General features: G+C 43.3%; 2 protein-coding genes across 3 annotated transcripts; one reads left to right on the top strand and one right to left on the bottom strand.

Moving 5' to 3' along the window:
- Window positions 1-12,998, top strand: LOC106526843 (uncharacterized; the record flags this gene model as incomplete). 2 transcript variants are annotated; one of them, XM_014021539.1, is given in 19 exon segments in its annotated part: window positions 1-258; window positions 332-595; window positions 688-951; window positions 1,032-1,289; window positions 2,572-2,832; window positions 2,940-3,197; window positions 4,590-4,850; window positions 4,953-5,210; window positions 5,288-5,548; window positions 7,029-7,274; window positions 7,345-7,608; window positions 7,697-7,957; window positions 8,042-8,302; window positions 9,565-9,825; window positions 9,907-10,167; window positions 10,319-10,609; window positions 11,102-11,338; window positions 11,417-11,470; window positions 11,887-12,998. In XM_014021539.1, coding segments are annotated over 19 exon segments (4,745 nt in total), but the record flags the coding sequence as incomplete, so codon positions are not given.
- On the bottom strand, window positions 12,579-17,155 carry prpf38b (pre-mRNA processing factor 38B). Its single transcript, XM_014021560.1, has 6 exons — window positions 16,754-17,155; window positions 16,018-16,086; window positions 15,660-15,811; window positions 15,526-15,586; window positions 14,060-14,292; window positions 12,579-13,919 (listed from the first exon to the last, which is right to left on the bottom strand). Exons 1-6 carry the CDS (start codon window positions 16,955-16,957, stop codon window positions 13,232-13,234), a joined length of 1,407 nt encoding a protein of 468 aa, XP_013877014.1. The 5' UTR covers window positions 16,958-17,155; the 3' UTR covers window positions 12,579-13,231.
- Between the last annotated feature and the right edge of the window lie 341 nt (window positions 17,156-17,496).

Below are 17,496 nucleotides of genomic sequence, written 5' to 3'. Positions count from 1 at the left end.
GACCGTGCAAACCGAGCAGCATCGGAGCTGTTCTGGACGTTGCCCAAACTGCGACCGTGTCCTGGCAGCCCGGAGCAGGAGCGGAGTATTACGTCGGCCTGATGACGTCTTCATCGGGCCACGCTAGCCGCTGCTCCACCAACCTGACCGGCTGCCAGCAGAGCTCCCTGCAGTGTGGAGAGGAGTACAACGTCACCGTCGTTGCAGTTGGAGAGACGTGTAACAGCTCCGCTCAGATGGCGGGGTACCTCACCACAGGTACAGATCCGTGTGAGTGCCGGTGTGTGTTTGGTGATTGCTTCATTTTTATTTTTGTTTTTCTTTTCCTCAGCTCCCTGCCTGCCCAGCCAGCTTCATGTTGACGTCAGCTGCGAGTCTGACGGTGACGCTGCGGTGTCCTGGAGCTCAACCTCCGGCGCAGCAAACGTTTCGCTGAAGGCCCTCGTTGGAGGGACTCTTCAAACTCTGTGCACCACCCAGCAGAGCGGCTGTAACGTGACAGGTTTAAGCTGCGGGGAGACGTACAGTCTCAGCCTCGCCACCAGCAACGAGCAGTACAGCCTCACTGCGCCGGTGCATGTCAACCTCACCACACGTACGTTTAAAACACAGCTCCTTTCATGGCAGCGTTCAGTCTGTTTGTCCACAAGGTGAATATTTCTCCATCCAACACCTTTTCTTTAACAGGGCCCTGCCCTCCTCAGAGTGTGGCCGTCAGCATGCAGTGTGGCTCTCGTACCGCTGACCTGTCCTGGGAGGGACAACCTGATGTTGAGCTGTACACAGCAAGTGCAATCAAARCTTCAGGGGGAGACGTAACAAAATACAACTCCACAGGCTCGAGCTGTCGGTTTTCTGGCCTGGACTGTGGAGAAACGTATACCTTTACAGTCAGAGCGTACGGTCAGGGCTGCTGGAGCCTGACCAGTAACACCGTACTCATCCAAACAGGTACAGAGRCTGAAGACGGATACAACCTGTCCTGGAGGACAGCTCAACACAATGACTGTTCTCTCTCTCTCTCCTGTCAGAGCCTTGTCAGCCTGTGAGTGTTTCTGCTCAGAAGGTCTGCGACAGTGAGGAGGTCCAGATGTCCTGGCACCAAGCAGCCGGTGCTGTGAATTATGTGGTTACAGCCAGAGGAAACCTTGGACACRTGGAGGTCTTCAACACCAACCAAACTGTTCTTTCAGCCACTTTACCTTGTGGACAACACTATAATGTGACTGTTCAAGCACACGGCAGCAAGTGTGACAGCATCTCCAGTACTCCTTTCTGCTTCAAAACTGGTATTTATGCTTTTATTGTCCAGCAGACAAGCAGTATAATTCACTGTTATTTAACCAGGCAAGTCCCTTTGAGATCTCAGGTCTCTTTTTCAAGGGAGGCCTGGGCCTGAAGGCAACCTATTGTACATGTTTTTGGGGGTGGGGGAAACCAGAGAACCCGGAGAAAACCCACGCAAGCACAAGGAGAACTTGTAACCTCCACACAGAAAGACCCCAGGTCCTAACCGGGGAACGAACCCAGCAACTTCTTGCTGTGAGGCGTCAGTGCTAACCACTGAGCCATCATGCTGCACAACATTATTACAATGTTGGGTGAATGCTGATTCAGCATTTCCATTGTTCTCTTGTTTTATTATTTTTAACCTGTACAGTTTTGTAACCTAACTAGTTGTGCCCACRTTTTGCTACTTTAGCCATTCATATCAAAACGTTCAGCTCATGTAGGGAACGGGTGCTGAGTTTTGGTTTTTGTAGCTTATACTTCTTAGAATATTTAAATTTGTTTACATATACACTGCTCAAAAAAATAAAGGGAACACTTAAACAACGCACGCTAACTCCCGATCTTGATCAATGAAATATTCGCATTGAGTACTTTGTTCTGTACAGAGTTGAATGTGCTTCACAAAAGTTTGATTTACTTGGACTTAGCGTGCGTTGTTYAAGTGTTCCCTTTATTTTTTTGAGCAGTATAGTTTCCCCATAAAGAAACATTGAAATCAAACTCCTTCCAAAATATTGAAATCAGCTTCAGCACTCTTACTCTATTTTTGTCTTTATTTTGTCACCTTTAATTTTTAGGCACTATTTGGCTAATTTTAGCTTTTAGCTGGAATTTGATGACTTTTAGTTTTTAACTATTTTCATCCACCCTTCTCCTAAAATAACCTTAAGCTAGCCTTTTGCTATTGTTAGCAAGATATTCAATAATKTTGGCTATTATCTGCTAATATTATCTTTTTCTCAGCAGCTACACCTTTTCTACTTCAACTCTTATCTTGTGTTTTGCTTTATTTTAGCTTTTAGCATTTGCTGTATTTTGGTAGCCTTTAGCTAAAATTAACTTTTGGCTAGTCTTTTTTTCACCATTGGTGTCCAGCTACCATTTTACTGCCTTTAGCTAATATTTTGGTACTTATTGCATTAATGACTCATTTTCAGCCTTTTTATCAGATTTCAGCCGTCATCATCACTTAGTTTTCACAGAAAAAAGCATTTATTTAGTTTTGACTTTGCATTTGTTGTGTTTTACCTGTGACTCGTGTCCCTCCTCTCTCCACAGGTCCATGCACTCCCTCACACGTGGCTCCCTCTCTGCAGTGTGAGATGGACAGAGGCTCTGTCAGCTGGAGTCCCAGTGATGGTGCTGAATCATACGTTGCTGTAGCAACTGGCCAGGACGGCCACGCTCACCAGTGCCTCTCCAACACCACTTCCTGCACGTGGACCGACCTGCACTGTGGGGACGTGTACACTGTCGTAGTGCACGCCAAGGCTGACAACTGCAGCAGCCTGCCAAGCAACAGCTCTGTCATCCACATGGGTACATCACAGCAAGTTTGAACATTTTAAATKATCTTTAATCACTTGAAAACGATTTACAAATTTTACCATATTGACTGTTTTCGCTCTCTCTCTCTCTCCTGTCAGAGCCTTGTCAGCCTGTGAGTGTTTCTGCTCAGAAGGTCTGCGACAGTGAGGAGGTCCAGATGTCCTGGCACCAAGCAGCCGGTGCTGTGAATTATGTGGTTACAGCCAGAGGAAACCTTGGACACGTGGAGGTCTTCAACACCAACCAAACTGTTCTTTCAGCCACTTTACCTTGTGGACAACACTATAATGTGACTGTTCAAGCACACGGCAGCAAGTGTGACAGCATCTCCAGTACTCCTTTCTGCTTCAAAACTGGTATTTTTGCTTTTATTGTCCAGCAGACAAGCAGTATAATGTGTGAATGCTGATTCAGCATTTCCACTTTGTTGTCCTGTTTTATTATCTTGAACATGTTTGTAATCCAAATCATTCTGCATGTTTTTCTTTTGCTACTTTAGATTTTTAGCTATTATTCTGCTGATTTAAACCTTTGACTGGGTTTTTGTGACTTTTACCCTTTATCCTTTTGCTACTTTTAGCTTTTAGTTTCCCTTCCTCACTTCAACCACTTAGCTTTAGTTCTCTTACTGCTTGCTTATGCGCACCATTACACCAGAGCAAATTCCTAGTCTGTAACTCGTTTACCGACAATGGCTATAAAGTGTTTCTAATTCAGATTCTGATTAGCTAGGTTTTGCCACTTTTAGCTTGCAATTTGATTGTCTTAGCTATTAATTATCATTCTACTATTAACTTTTAGCTAAGCTTTTGCCGATTTTGACTTGCTGTATGATAGTTTTTGCTATTAGCTCTCATTCTGCTAATATTAGCTTTTAGTCAGCCTWTTTGGTACTTTTAAGAATCCTTTTTAGTTGTTTTAGCTGCACTTTTTCTACTTTATTTCTAAGCCAGACTTTTGCTTTTCAAAAGCGTTAGCAAACTATTCACTGTATTCAGTGGTGGGCACAGTTCCACTAAAGCACTAATAGGGGAACATTTCCTGATTAGTGCTTTAGGGTTTTTGCTAATTTTAAAATTCATTAGTGGATTATCACTTGCTAAATTTATAGGCTAAATTTAGAAGCACTAWCTSAGGTCTWTAAATGTTATTGATMAACRKTAATRTTAACAGCTGAGGGTGAAAGCTGTCACACATTTTGTTCATTTGTGTGTCACTTATCCACCAGGTGACATATTGACAATATATGAACCCAAATACAGCTGAGGAATGTCAATAAGTCTTAATAGAGCAACATGACAACATGTGACTTGTTTGTTGAAGAATGTTCATGGGTTGACTGGGTTATTTTAGTGCTTTAGAATTAGCTTTTGCTAAAACTTTCAGTTCATTAGTGCTTTAGAATTATGGGACCTAAATATCTGAGTTAGTGTTTTAGGGCTAGTGGAACCAATTTTCAGATTAGTGCTGCCCACCGCTGGCTGTATTTAGGTAGCCTTTGGCTACAACTAGCATTTAGCTTTCATTTCTCTACTATTAGCTTCCAGCTACCATTTTACTGCTTTTAGCTAATGTTTTGCAAAACTAGCTGCATGGCTAGTAACATTATTAACTCAATTTCAGTGTTTTTATCAGATTTCAGCCGTCATCGTCACTTAGTTTTCACAGAAAAAAATCATTTTTTTTCTAGTTTTGACTTTGCATTTGTTTTGTTTTACCTGTGACTCGTGTCCCTCCTCTCTCCACAGGTCCATGCACTCCCTCACACGTGGCTCCCTCTCTGCAGTGTGAGATGGACAGAGGCTCTGTCAGCTGGAGTCCCAGTGATGGTGCTGAATCATACGTTGCYGTAGCAACTGGCCAGGACGGCCACGCTCACCAGTGCCTCTCCAACACCACTTCCTGCACGTGGACCGACCTGCGCTGTGGGGACGTGTACACTGTCGTAGTGCACGCCAAGGCTGACAACTGCAGCAGCCCGCCAAGCAACAGCTCTCTCATCCACATGGGTAACGTTAAAAGATTTTAAAAAAAAATTCAGAACAGTAAAAATGTCACACAAATTAAAGAGGAATGAGCAGTACTGACAGGATATTTTTACCTCCTTCCAGATCCCTGCACGCCTCAGAATTTGTCTGCTGCTGTGAGCTGTAATCTGAAGGCCGTGACTCTGAGCTGGGCTGGCAGCGATGGAGCGGAGCAGTATTTTATATCAGCTCAGACTGGAGTCACGTCAMTTAGTTTCAACACTAACACCACTAAAGTCCTCATCTCTGAGTTTTTCTGTGGAAAACTCTACAACCTRACGGTCACACCTCAAAACCAGCACTGTACCGGCAGCTCAAGTGCACAGACCTCTGTGCAGACATGTACGCACTGTTTRTAATAGCAAGATTTAACTCAAGTCATTTGCAGTTAAAGTGAATGTTTCTTGTTTTATTTACAGGGCCATGCGTACCATCAGGAATCTCTACCACGCAGAATTGTACCTCTGGCATCGTCACGATAATCTGGCAGGCCAGCGATGGTTCGAACAGCTACACAGCATCCATGCAGTCAGACTCCGGCATCTTAGAAACGTGCACTTCGGGAAACAGTTGGTGCAGCCTTCCTCCTCTGCCGTGTGGGCATAACTTCTCTGTGTCGGTCACAGCATCCAACCAGCAGTGTAGCATCACCTCCACTGAGACCACCAGCCTGCAATCAGGTCAGCTACAAGCAGCTGTATGCTCCTGCTACTCACATGCATTTATTTACAAAAGAACAGTGTAAACATACAAACCGATTAAACTAAAATAAGATGTACTCTGAATGTGGGCACTATGTACACTTTTCTGCATTAATGGTGACTTTCCAAATGTGCAAGCAGCCCATGCCATAGGCACTAATGCACCCCCATACCATCAGAGAGGCAGGCTTTTGAACTGTGTGCTAACAGATGGGATGGTCTTTTCCTCCTGTATATAAAAGATGTGGCACCTCTGGTTTTCAAAAAGAATTCAAATCTTGGTGCATCTGACCCCAGAACAGTTTTTAGTTTTTCTTCAGTTCATTTCAAATCAACTCATGCCCAGACAACATGACTGGGTTTCTGAAAATGGTTCAAATCTGGCTTCATTTTTGTTTAAAGGGATCCATGATTAGTTGTAACATTAGACTTTATTTGATAAACAAAAATTTTAACTGTAAAATAAAGACTGTAAAAATACTGTAGGCTGTTCAGTTTAGTAAATTTTTTAAAAATACATTTTAACACGGACAAAGCCATTTTATTTACACACAAAACATTCTGGGTAAATGATGGCCTGGATAGGTCCTCTGTGTGAGCGAGCTATATCCACCCTGAAGGTTAATCTTGAACAATATCTGACGATCGACTCTTTTAAATSAAACCAGAGAGCGTTGACAGAGAGGAGAAGGTAGAAACGATTCAGTCTACAACTAAAAATTTGGATGGAGGACAACAGAGCTGCTTCATGGAAGAAGAACCTTAGCTTAGCCTGTTAGCCTTTGCGCTAGCACCGATGCTATATTGCCTTATATGTATTAGCTCGGTGCTAGCGCGACAAACAAGCTAAACTGAGGTCCTCCATCCATATTTTCAGTTGCAGGCTGAGTCATTTTTGTGTTCCCCTCTCTGCCATGTGGATGGAGGACCACAGTGACGAGAGGAGAATGTGTAGCGCTGAGCTAATACATATATATGGTGATAGCATCAAGGCTAACGCTAAAGCTAACAGGCTAAGCTGAGGTTCTTCTTCCATGAAGCAGCTCTGTTGTCCTCCATCTATATTTTCAGTTACAGGCTGAGTCATTTCTACCTTCTCCTCTCTGTCAACGCTCTCTGGTTTCATTTAAAAGAGTCGATCATCAGATTTTGTCCAAGATTAACCTTCAGGGTGGATATAGCTCGCTAGCAGCCTCACACAGAGGACCTATCCACGTCGTCATTTACCCAGAATGTTTTGTATATAAATAAAATGGCTCTGTCTGTGTTAAAATTTATTTTTTTAATTTACTAAACATCCTACAGTATTTTTACAGTGTTTATTTTACAGTTTAAATATATGTTTATAAAGTCTAATGTTACAACTAATCATGGATCCCTTTAAAAGAACTAAACTGTGACATTGTGTTTGTAAAACAAACCTGATAGTAAACCTTTTTCTTTTCATTTGAACACACAGTGCCATGTGTTCCCACTAACGTCTCAGTGCTCGTGGACTGCTCCAACAACTCTGCTGCTGCGACCTGGTCTCCCAGTCGCGGTGCCACGCAGTACCTGCTGTTGACCAACAGCAGTCACGTCGACAGCAGCTGCCAGGCCTCCGACCTCAGCTGCCTCACGTGCGGCAGCAGCTACGTCATTCAGGTCGCAGCCAGAGATGACAGTTGCCTCAGCGCGCCCAGCCAGGCCGTGGTGTTTGACTCAGGTAAAAGGAGACGTTTCACCAGTTAACATGTTGAGATGAAATGATCTCCAACTGGTTTTAKTGTTCCCAGGACCCTGCCAGCCTCAGAACCTGAGTGCCCAGCTCAGCTGTTCGTCCAACGACCTGACCATTTCCTGGGATGCTGTTAGAGAAGTCGACCACTTTCTGGTGTCAGTAACCGACGGGAACGGAGGAACTACTGAGATCTGCAACACCACGAACCCTGCGTGTTCCACGAGCAACGTAACATGTGGGAATACGTTCGCCGTTCAGGTCACCTCAGTGAGAGGCGGCTGTCACAGCGAGCATGTTCAGTCCCAGGTGATACAGTCAGGTATGACAGCAAAAAAACATCAGATTAGACATAAACCTGTAAACAGGGGTAAATGTGAACAGGTCTCCCCCTGGTGTGTTCTTCCTAGCTCCATGCCAGCCTCAGGGAGTCAAAGGGGACCTCAACTGTGTGACCAACTCTGCCTGGATCTCATGGAGTGCCTCTCCTGGGGCGGAGAGCTACACCGTGTTGGCTGTAGGAGAAAACCACCGAGCCAACTGCACCACCTCCACCAACACTACATGTGAGGTGGAAGACCTGGCCTGTGGCGTTCTCTATAACTTCACTGTCACTGCAAAAAACAGCCACTGTCAGGGTCCACCAAGTGCCTCCATCAGCTTGCAGACAGGTACTTCAGTCAGATTTGAGGTCATTTAAAAGTTTTACACTGACTATTACTGTTTGCTACAAAGAAAKCTATCTTCTCCTTCAGCACCTTGCTCGCTCTCAAGTATCACCGTCTTGRCTCAGTGCCACAACTCCTCCATCCTCGTTGTGTGGGACAGCCTCGGGGGAAACACTGTGTACACCGCCACAGCAGTAGCCAGTGACCTCACCTCCTTGACTTGCAATGACACGGGCAGCAGCTGCAGCCTCCACGGAGCCCAGTGTGGCCTCCGGTACACCATCAGTGTTGCTGCTTCCACAGACCACTGCAGCGACTTGAGGAGCCCTCCCTACAGGATTAGCATGGGTACCTTTTTAATTGTCTCTTAAAAACACTGTAACAACTRGTGCTGTGTTTTAAAAATGCATTCAATATTGGAGAATAAAGACTGTAAGCAAGTTAGAGGGGATCGTTTCGAGACATGTTTTAGCTGCAGAACCAATCCAAGATGCTAAACTGTAAATTAAAGGAGAGAATTTGGGTTTYCTGCTGAAGATGTGGCGTAAATGCTAAACGCTGAAAGATTTTTGCTGAAAACTGCTGAAGAAGCAGCAAAATTTAGCTCATTATCTTTAAATATGATTCAGTTGAAGGTGAATGCACTTAATTCAGCATAAAACAGATTAAATTAGAGGAAAAGTAACTAAAACATGCTAAACAAGGGGAAAARTAGCTAAAAGGTAAAACCAAGAAATTAGCAGACGGATGGTTTAATTTGCAGAAAATCAAGAAAAGGAGTACAAAAAAGTTGCAATTTGTTGTAAATTAGCTAAATCAAACAGCACAAAAAATGCTAAACTCTAGCTGAAAAATGAAATTAGGAAAAAAGCTGAAGGAGYATGTTTRCTGAATTAAGCARTAAGAGGCTGAAATGATCACAAAAAGATAAATTTTATCTTAAACAAGTAGCTCAAATTAACTAAAAAGAAGCTAAAACACAGAAAGCAGCTGAAAGAAGCACAAAACAGTTGGAAGAATAGCAGTATGGTCAGTTTGAAAAAGCAAAATAAATTAGTTAAATAGAAAATAAAATGTTTAAATTGGCACAAAGAAGCAAAAAATGCTTTTGCTATGTGGACCAAAACCAAAAAATAAAGAGTACAATAAAGRTTTATGAACATTTKAAAGGTTGTTGAAAWCAGCTCTATTTATTGTCAATGAGAAAAYACTGTAGTGAGACAGTAGCAAAAGGCTACAATCAGCATAAGGCAAAAATAAAGCATGTAGGTTGAAGCAGACGTCTCAGAACCCACATAGCTAAATGTGTCTGGCCCATTTCTGGCCCACACAATGCACTGATAATTCAAAGAACRACGGCCCTTTGGTGGTCCCGATGTGGTTTACCAGTGGTGGTCTATGTACCAGAAGCCAGCACMACAAAAAGCAAACCACAACCGGGCCWGACGTGGCTTCTCTTAAMAACAGTTCCATCATTGCCAGACCTGGCCCACACCTGTCTGCTACAGTGTGTGGGAATGATCTTTTTGAAGGAATTGARGCATTCTCAGCGGGGAAGTATTTGTAAAGTTAAATATTAGCATTCACACAATCTTGTTGTTTTTCCGTAGAGCCCTGTCCACCTGCAGATGTGACTGTGATCGCCTCCTGTGAGGACCGTAACACTCTGGTCTCCTGGACTCCTTCTCTKGTTGCTGAAACCTACCAGGTCGTGGCCACGGCTGCGGACGGACAGCGACACAYGTGCAACACCACCGCCAACAACTGCAGCCTGTCAGAGCTGGTCTGTGACCAGCAGTACACTGTGACGGTGACAGCCAGCCATGAGAACTGCTCCAGCCAAGCCAGCCCGAGTGCCAGTCTGAACACAGGTGTCTGTCCTCAGACTGCGTATGGCATCAATGATYACATGTTCCGATTGAGATTTTAAACCATGTCCTTTCTGTCTTTAGGTGCCTGCCAGCCAAGTGGACTGTCAGCGACTCACCTCTGTGAAAACCAAGCTGCAGTGTTAACGTGGACACCCAGTGAGAACGCTGAGGAGTACTACGTCTACGCTCAGGCTGATAACGGAGACATGCTCTATTGTAACAACTCCAACCCTACCTGCACTATCCAGGGGCTTGGTTGTGGAATAGTGTACAACTTCTCAGTGCAGGCCTCAGATGGGACGTGCAACAGCTCCCGCAGTGCCCCTTTACGGACAGGAGCAGGTATAAGAACTCTGCAAAGTCTAATTATGGCCTGCTGCCTAAAAGGGAAAATGTTTTCACTCATCTCTGTGTGGCKTTGTGCGCACGAGCCACCGGATGAGTTTAAACACGAACAAAATAATCGTCTGTAAATCTTTTCTTCTGCCCATAGTCCCCTGCCCTCCAGCAGCCACTCAGGTGCAGCTGACGCCGATGGTCATGGAGATCCAGGTGTTGCGCTTCAGCTGGACACAGACGCCCTGCGGGGCAACGGAGAACCAGCTGACTTTGACGGGAAATCTGCAGGGAGACAACAGCTCTCAGTTCGAGCTCTCGTCCTACTGGACAAAAACATCCTACTTTGAAATCCCTCTTCCCTGCAGCTCATACTACCTCGCCACRTTGCAGAGCAGGAATGCTGCCGGCGTGAGCAACAAGTTCGTGTCCMTGAATGGAACAACAGGTAGGGCGCGTTCACACTTTAGAGCAGTGGTTCCCAAACTTTTCAGCTTTTGACACACAAAACACCAGCAGCAGAGTCCGGGACCCCTAGCTGTTGTAGACAAGACCRAGTACAAAAGTGGTCGAGTCCGAGACAAGACCAAGACCATCTTTCAGGGCACTTTTTTTTTATCTGGTCTTGTCTCGGTCTCGCCCTCCCTTGGTCTTGGTCTCGACTTGGTCCAAACCCTAAAAGTCTTGGTCTTGTCTCGGTCTCGCCCTCCCTTGGTCTTGGTCTCGACTTGGTCCAAACCATCTTGTCTTGGTCTCGAGACACTGTGGTCTTAGTCTTGACTTGGTCTCGGGTTACGTGGTCTTGACTACAACACTATCTGGACCACACCTTGATGTTTCAGGACCCCACTGTGGGTCCTGACTCCAACTCTGGGAACCACTGCTTTAGAGGACAATGAAGTATTTGCACATTTTTAAACCTTTTTCCCCTCTTTTTTAGCACCTTGCCCCCCAACGGGCGTGTCGTACAGTGGCAACAGCTCRTTTGCCACAGTTTCATGGACTGCTTCGGTGTTTGCCAGCACGTACACCATATATGACAACAGCGTAAYGCCAAAGACCCAGCTGTGCGCCACCACAGGGCTGTCCTGCTCTCTGGCCAACATAGCTTCCAGCAATCTGCTGATCACAGCCAGCAACGCAGCAGGAGAAAGTGAGCCGGTGTATATCACTCAAGGTGAGAGCTGACACCAGATGTGATGGGGAAATCAAAACACAAAGTCCTTTTAAAGTAACGTGTTTTTTTTTTGTCTAGTTACAACACATGCACGGAGGAAGAGGGATCTCAGTGGGCACGTGTCAGACCATGGTGAGTTTAACATTTGCGAACTCCACTGTTGATATCACTTACATTTTTATTTACACTGATTATAAATATTACAAACTGTTACGCTTTTATTGCCACTCGATTAGAAATTATTATTGCCAARGGTGAAACTGCGATAGTGGTTTTTTTGCCTGTTTGTGTGGTGTTAGCAAAATATAACTGAAACACATTTGTAAAGTAACATTTACTTTGCAAATATATACTATAGAGTACACTTTTGTCCGTTTATCTGTGCTTTTACTTAAGTGTTTGAGTACTTTCTCCACCAGTGTTGCAATCTCATGTGCGAGCTGACCGAACTACATCATTTATCATAATTGTAGTTTCAAACTCCAGAATGGAAAGTGGTGGGGTTTAATGATTTAGGACTTTGCTGACAGCCGTCTTGTCCTCTTCAGCTCCACTGCTGAGCGTCACACAGGTCACCTCAACAATTACCTTCCTTCAGTGGTCTGCAGTGGAGCACGCCACCTTCTACAACCTGYGGATCACGAAGCAGCACGGCTCCAACAGGAACCAGAACATGAACGTGTACGGGGAGAGCGTCATCCTCACCGACCTCAGCCCCAAGTCTAATTACTGTTTCTCWGTGTTCGCCGTCTACGCAGCTGGGAGTGGGCCAGAGTCTGAGTCTACCTGTGTGCAAACAGGTGTTACACAGTAAATAWGGTTTGGCTTGATAAACTAAAGCTTTTTAAAATGACATATCCAGCACTTAGTTGTATTAGCCAATAAAAATGTTTGAATAGAACAGWATATGCTGCAGTTTGCCATAAAACTCCACTTTGGTTTCATTTGCATGTTTATTATTCTTTAAAATACATCGGTTTTCTGTTGGTTGACTTCATTTTTATATAAACCCTGTTCTTTATTTAGTTTTTTTCTACAGCTTAGAGGTAAAGTATCAGGACCTGTATAAACATGAGCAACATATGTACTTTGTAACATTTCTAAATTTGTATTTTTAAAATATATATTCATGCTACATTTTAAATAAAGTTCTGAAATACCAGTCTTTTTTGATCAATACATATTGTGTTTTTAACTTTGTGCATGTTGCTGCATGCTGTTTTTTAAATCAARAGGATTCTTTTTTTGTAAAAGTGTTTTATTAGAAAACAAAATGCAACAGAGCAATAACTCAAACACAACACAAGCAGGGGGGCTGGGTGTGTGTGGTAAAAATAAACCTTTGGAGTCTGCCCTTCAGGGGATTAAAACATTCTCAGACTGTCTACAAACAATCACGGACAGAACTGTTCAGCATTGGCTCAGCTGCATCATTTTCACGCTTCAGTCTGAATTTAAACCGATGACAAATCCACTTCTGTCCAGTCTTAGAAGTAAGCTATTTTGTGCAGGTGGAAAATTTACAACCCATTACAAATTAAATCCAGAAAATGCTGACGGTATGAAGCTGAGCCTTCAAGTTCAATTCTGTTGCATAACGGTGTGTGAACAGACGCTGCACATTCTGTACAAACCCATATCTTTTTGGGGGCAAAACAAACAAAAAAAAATCATAAAATAAAATGCCATTTGTCACTTTACAGGTTTCAAATGAGGTCTAACGATGTTCTAACTGGGAAGAAACACTAAAAAAAACAAGTAGAAAGCAACATTACGTTGGCCAAAAGACGGCTTCTGATGCTAAGTCTGCGTGTGGACGTTCCTCCTCTCCAACACACAGCGGGTCAGACGAGTAGAGAAAAGGAAGAAAAACAGAATATTGCTGCGAGTAGTTTACTCAGTGCTCTGACTCCTCCTGCGGTCGCTATGCTTACTATGTTCATTACTGGCCTCTCGCTGGTGACGGTTCCTCTCTTTGCTGCCGCTGCGTTTGTGATGTCTCTGCTCTCCGTCCCGCTCTCGGTCCCTCTCTCTGCTGTGGCTGCGCTCTCGCTTCCTGCTCTTCTCGTCTCCGCCACTTTTGTGCCGCCTGTCCCTGCTGCGGCTTCGGCTGGACCGCTTGGACTTCCTGTCCTCCCTGTGTCTGTCCCTGTCGTCTTTGTGCCTCCGCTCGTCGGCTTCTCCCCTGTTCTTCCTCTCCCTGGACCTGTCCTTCTCTGTCCCCCTGTCCTTATCCTTGTGGTGATCCCGCTCCTTCCTCCTGCTCCTGTCCTCCCCTCCGTCTCTTTCTTTCTCCCTGCGTTCGCTCCTGCGCTCCCTGCTGCCGCTGCAACTTCGTTTGCGCTCTCGCCGCTCTTGGTTCCTGTCTGCGCTGCGGGATCTCCGCCTGTCCCTGTCCCCTCTGTCCCCCCTGTCCCTGTCTCGGTCCCTCCCCTCCCTATCCTTCTCCTTCTTCTGGCGGTCACGCTCTCGCTCCAGTTCACGGTCGAAGCTCGGGCCGCGGCGTTCTCTCTCGTGGTGGTGGCTCCTGCTTCTTGACCGTTTGGGTGACCTTCTGGGACTCGGGGATCGTCTTGGGGTTCTGATAAAAAGCAAACAGTTAATTTGGAGCAAAAAAAAAAAACAACAAACCATTAACTTAAGAAGACAATTAACTCAAAGTATCCATTTAGAAACTGGTCAAAACAAAACAAAAAAAAAAAAATCGTACAACGGATTTACCTGGAGTGGCGCCGTTCCCCTTGTTTCCCTGCCTCTGAGTAATCCGTCTCTTCCTCAGGCTCTTTCTGAGCCACCTTACGGGGTCTTGCCTTCATTTGCTGATCAATCTGCTTCTGTACAGGCACTGGGATTCGGGGAAACAAAGTGGAGAACCATTCCAGTTTGGTCAGGAAGGAACGAAGCATCTCTCCGATGGTCATYACACAGCCACCTCCTGCTTTTACGTCCAGCTCCTAGAAACAAACAAAACAAAAAAAAGGAAAAGAGAAAAACTCTTGTGATTAATTAGAATACGAATAAGACTGCTTTGTAAATTGCCACACATAAAATAGATTTTGTGATGACCAAGTACTGAACCTTCACCTCTGTTCATCTAGCTTAATCTCTCATATCAATCAAATAAACTTGGCCTAACTTCTAAAAAATAACAGAGGAAACTAACTTATTATTACAAATGGTTTGCCTCACCTAACCTGGGATCTGGAATGTTCTCAGTCTGTATTTACACCGTGAGCTTTAATATTCTTTCATCAAATTTGAAGGAAGCACATTTCCTCCACATATTAAAATAGCATCTTCAAAAAAAATGACAAGTACATTTTAAAGTAAAAATAAGGGGTGCTGCTTTGGCAAAGGGATGAAGAAAGAGAAGCGTTCTTCTATTTACTGTCTCCCAACAGCAYTTCAAAGCCTCAGAGAACTAAAGAAACTGTCCACAGTGTAAGTACAGATTGTAGCAGGTGGGTAAGTGCACTCCAAATGAATAGATAAAATTTATATGGTAGAGAACAGCTGCTTTGCACTCACGCAAACCAACAGTGTTGAGATACAATTTCCAATTCACCTGCTGCACAATGGGAATCTAAAGGAAAAAACAGGTGAATTAACCAGTGGCGTAGGATTTCACAGTGATCAGATCAAATACAATGCAACAGAACAGAACAGAAGAAAGAAGGCCTGGTTGCACAACCTGGGTCAGATTGTATTTAGAACCAAGAAATAGGAAATAAAATAAAAGTAAGATARAACTTTATTGCCCCTGAGGACATGACTTTATGTAAAAATGCTGTTTCCCCCCACCCARTTTTAACAAATGTATTTGTGTGCAACAAGTCCTAATAAAAAATAATAATAATACTAATAATTAAGAAAAACAAAGCAGGAACCCCACAAAGGGCATGCCTCTTACATATATTAACCAAAAAAAATGTTCGCAGCGTCAGATATGGTACTTACCCGGAGAAATAAACTGCAGCAGAGAAGTGAGCAAGTAATCTAGCTACTCAGGCTCGAAGAACACAAATTAGGGAACAATTAAGCCAAATGAAGGCAAAGGTGAAAAATCAGCTATGAGCATCACAAGGGGGGGAAGGTAAACTAGCATTTTTTAATGTGTGCTGATCAACTGGATATTTCAAGAAAAGTAAAATAATAAGAAGAATAAATTATTACCCGAGGTGACATACCTCCTCATCATCCATGAAGCCATCATACCACTCTAATAAATCTGCTGGAGGCTGAGTATATCTGGAATAAACAAAGCTCATAAGAATACATCATAATAAATCATGCGAAGACTCTTTTGTGCAAAAGTTCGTACCTTATATACATGAATCCAAGAGCTCTGATRTAGGGAGAGTCCGTGTGAGTGATCAGACCCATCAGCTGTTTGCGTGTCAGCTTGAGCGTAAACAGTTTGTAAAGAAGACAGAAAGCAGTAGAAACAATCCCCCCGGTCCCAACGCCACGCACCTACCAGAAACACAGAACAGGTTTGATAAGAAAAACTCCACACACTACTTACAGGTATTACCTTGGCACAAGCACTACAAACGAAGTTATTTGAACATGCACATCAAGCCGGTTCAACAGACTTCCCTTAATCCTTTTTAAATCCTTACATATAATGTAGAGGGACAAAATTTGAGGAATATAAAAAGCACGTACTTCTCACTTACCCCTCCGCACATTCCTGTCTGACCTGCAGTCTTTCTGCTTCCTTTTTCCCAGGGCTCAATGTGAGTCACCTAAAAGAACACGCAAGACACCCAGTTCAATAATTATACATACAAACGTATGGAGGAAACCGTCTTAAAGTCATCGTGTTTATACTTAGTAACTTACTGATATACTACCAAAAAAATAGCAAGTTATTTAAAATGTTATAAGCTGAACAGAGGCAAACTAATKTATTTTGTCTAAGTGTACTATTACTTCATATGCAACTTTTCAATATAACCATAATATATCAAACATTTTTTTCTCAAACACCACTAGGACATGAATCACTCTTTCAAGTGATTGCTTGGTTTGAAGTTTTTTTTTTGTGTTTACATCCCCTTTTCTTTGCACTTGTGACCGAGGGGCCCTTTAAACTTCAGTGCCCACAGGCTCCATGTTTTATAATACAGTCATGTAACTTATAATCAGCCAACTTACGCCACCTATTGTTTGCAAATTCGTGGTATCGTTTGACCGACGTATTAAGTTACTAATAAACAGGAGATAATATATTTATTAGCGTTTACTCAACGTAAAATTCWATTATACTCTAAATAAATCTGGCACCATCTAATTTTCGTTCGCTGGTTATCTGACTCACAACATGTATTTACAGTTAAGGCCAGTGTAGACACGATTATCTGAAATACTAGCATGCGGGGTTAGCAACACAACAGCTAATGTTCACGTTACCTTGAAATAAATTTCGTCCACAACTTCATGGTATGTCTTTAGTTCGTAGAGCTGAACTTTGAAATACGGCGACGACAGTACATTAGTAAGAATCATTGGGTTAAGGTTCATAGTCTTTTCGTTGCCCCACAGGGGCAGTACGTTTCCATGTTTCCCAGGCTTGGCAATGGCCTGTGTTGGTAACTGGTTTCCGACGTTAGCCATGATGATGCTAGCTGAATTCCGCACCGCGAAGCTCAGTCTTATTTTTTAGCGTATTTCCGTTTACAAAGCCATCAATTACAGATAGTGAATTATCAATTGTTTACAATATTGTCCGCTTCGTTTTCCTTGATTTGTGGATAAATCGGTACCAAGAACTTCCCGCCGTCCGTTTTAGCTAAAGTGCTACTGCGAGATGGAACACCGGAAATCTAACTCGCTGCAGTGAATRGCAGGCTGAAACCGGAACTATGCCATTAGTTAGCACTTTGTTTTAAAAGTAAAAGCATAAACACATTTATCTTTAAAATTATTTATATGTAACCGTGTTAAGATTTGTACAGATATAGTGTAAGTTATTCTACTTTATTAATATATTTTACTTTTAACAGAAAAAAAACAATATTTAAGATTTTTAAAATATCCGATATTTATTTTGAAGGGCCATTACCTACACATGAAGGAGTTTTAACCCTTTTGTTACTGATATTTTCAAGGTTCATGTGGGTGTCCTATAGTTATGAGAAACTTTATTTATTACC

The sequence above is a fragment of the Austrofundulus limnaeus genome, unplaced genomic scaffold (assembly GCF_001266775.1).
Source record: "Austrofundulus limnaeus strain Quisiro unplaced genomic scaffold, Austrofundulus_limnaeus-1.0 Scaffold3, whole genome shotgun sequence".
Taxonomy (NCBI): Eukaryota; Metazoa; Chordata; class Actinopteri; order Cyprinodontiformes; family Rivulidae; genus Austrofundulus; species Austrofundulus limnaeus.
This window is presented reverse-complemented; position numbering and strand designations above follow the sequence as displayed.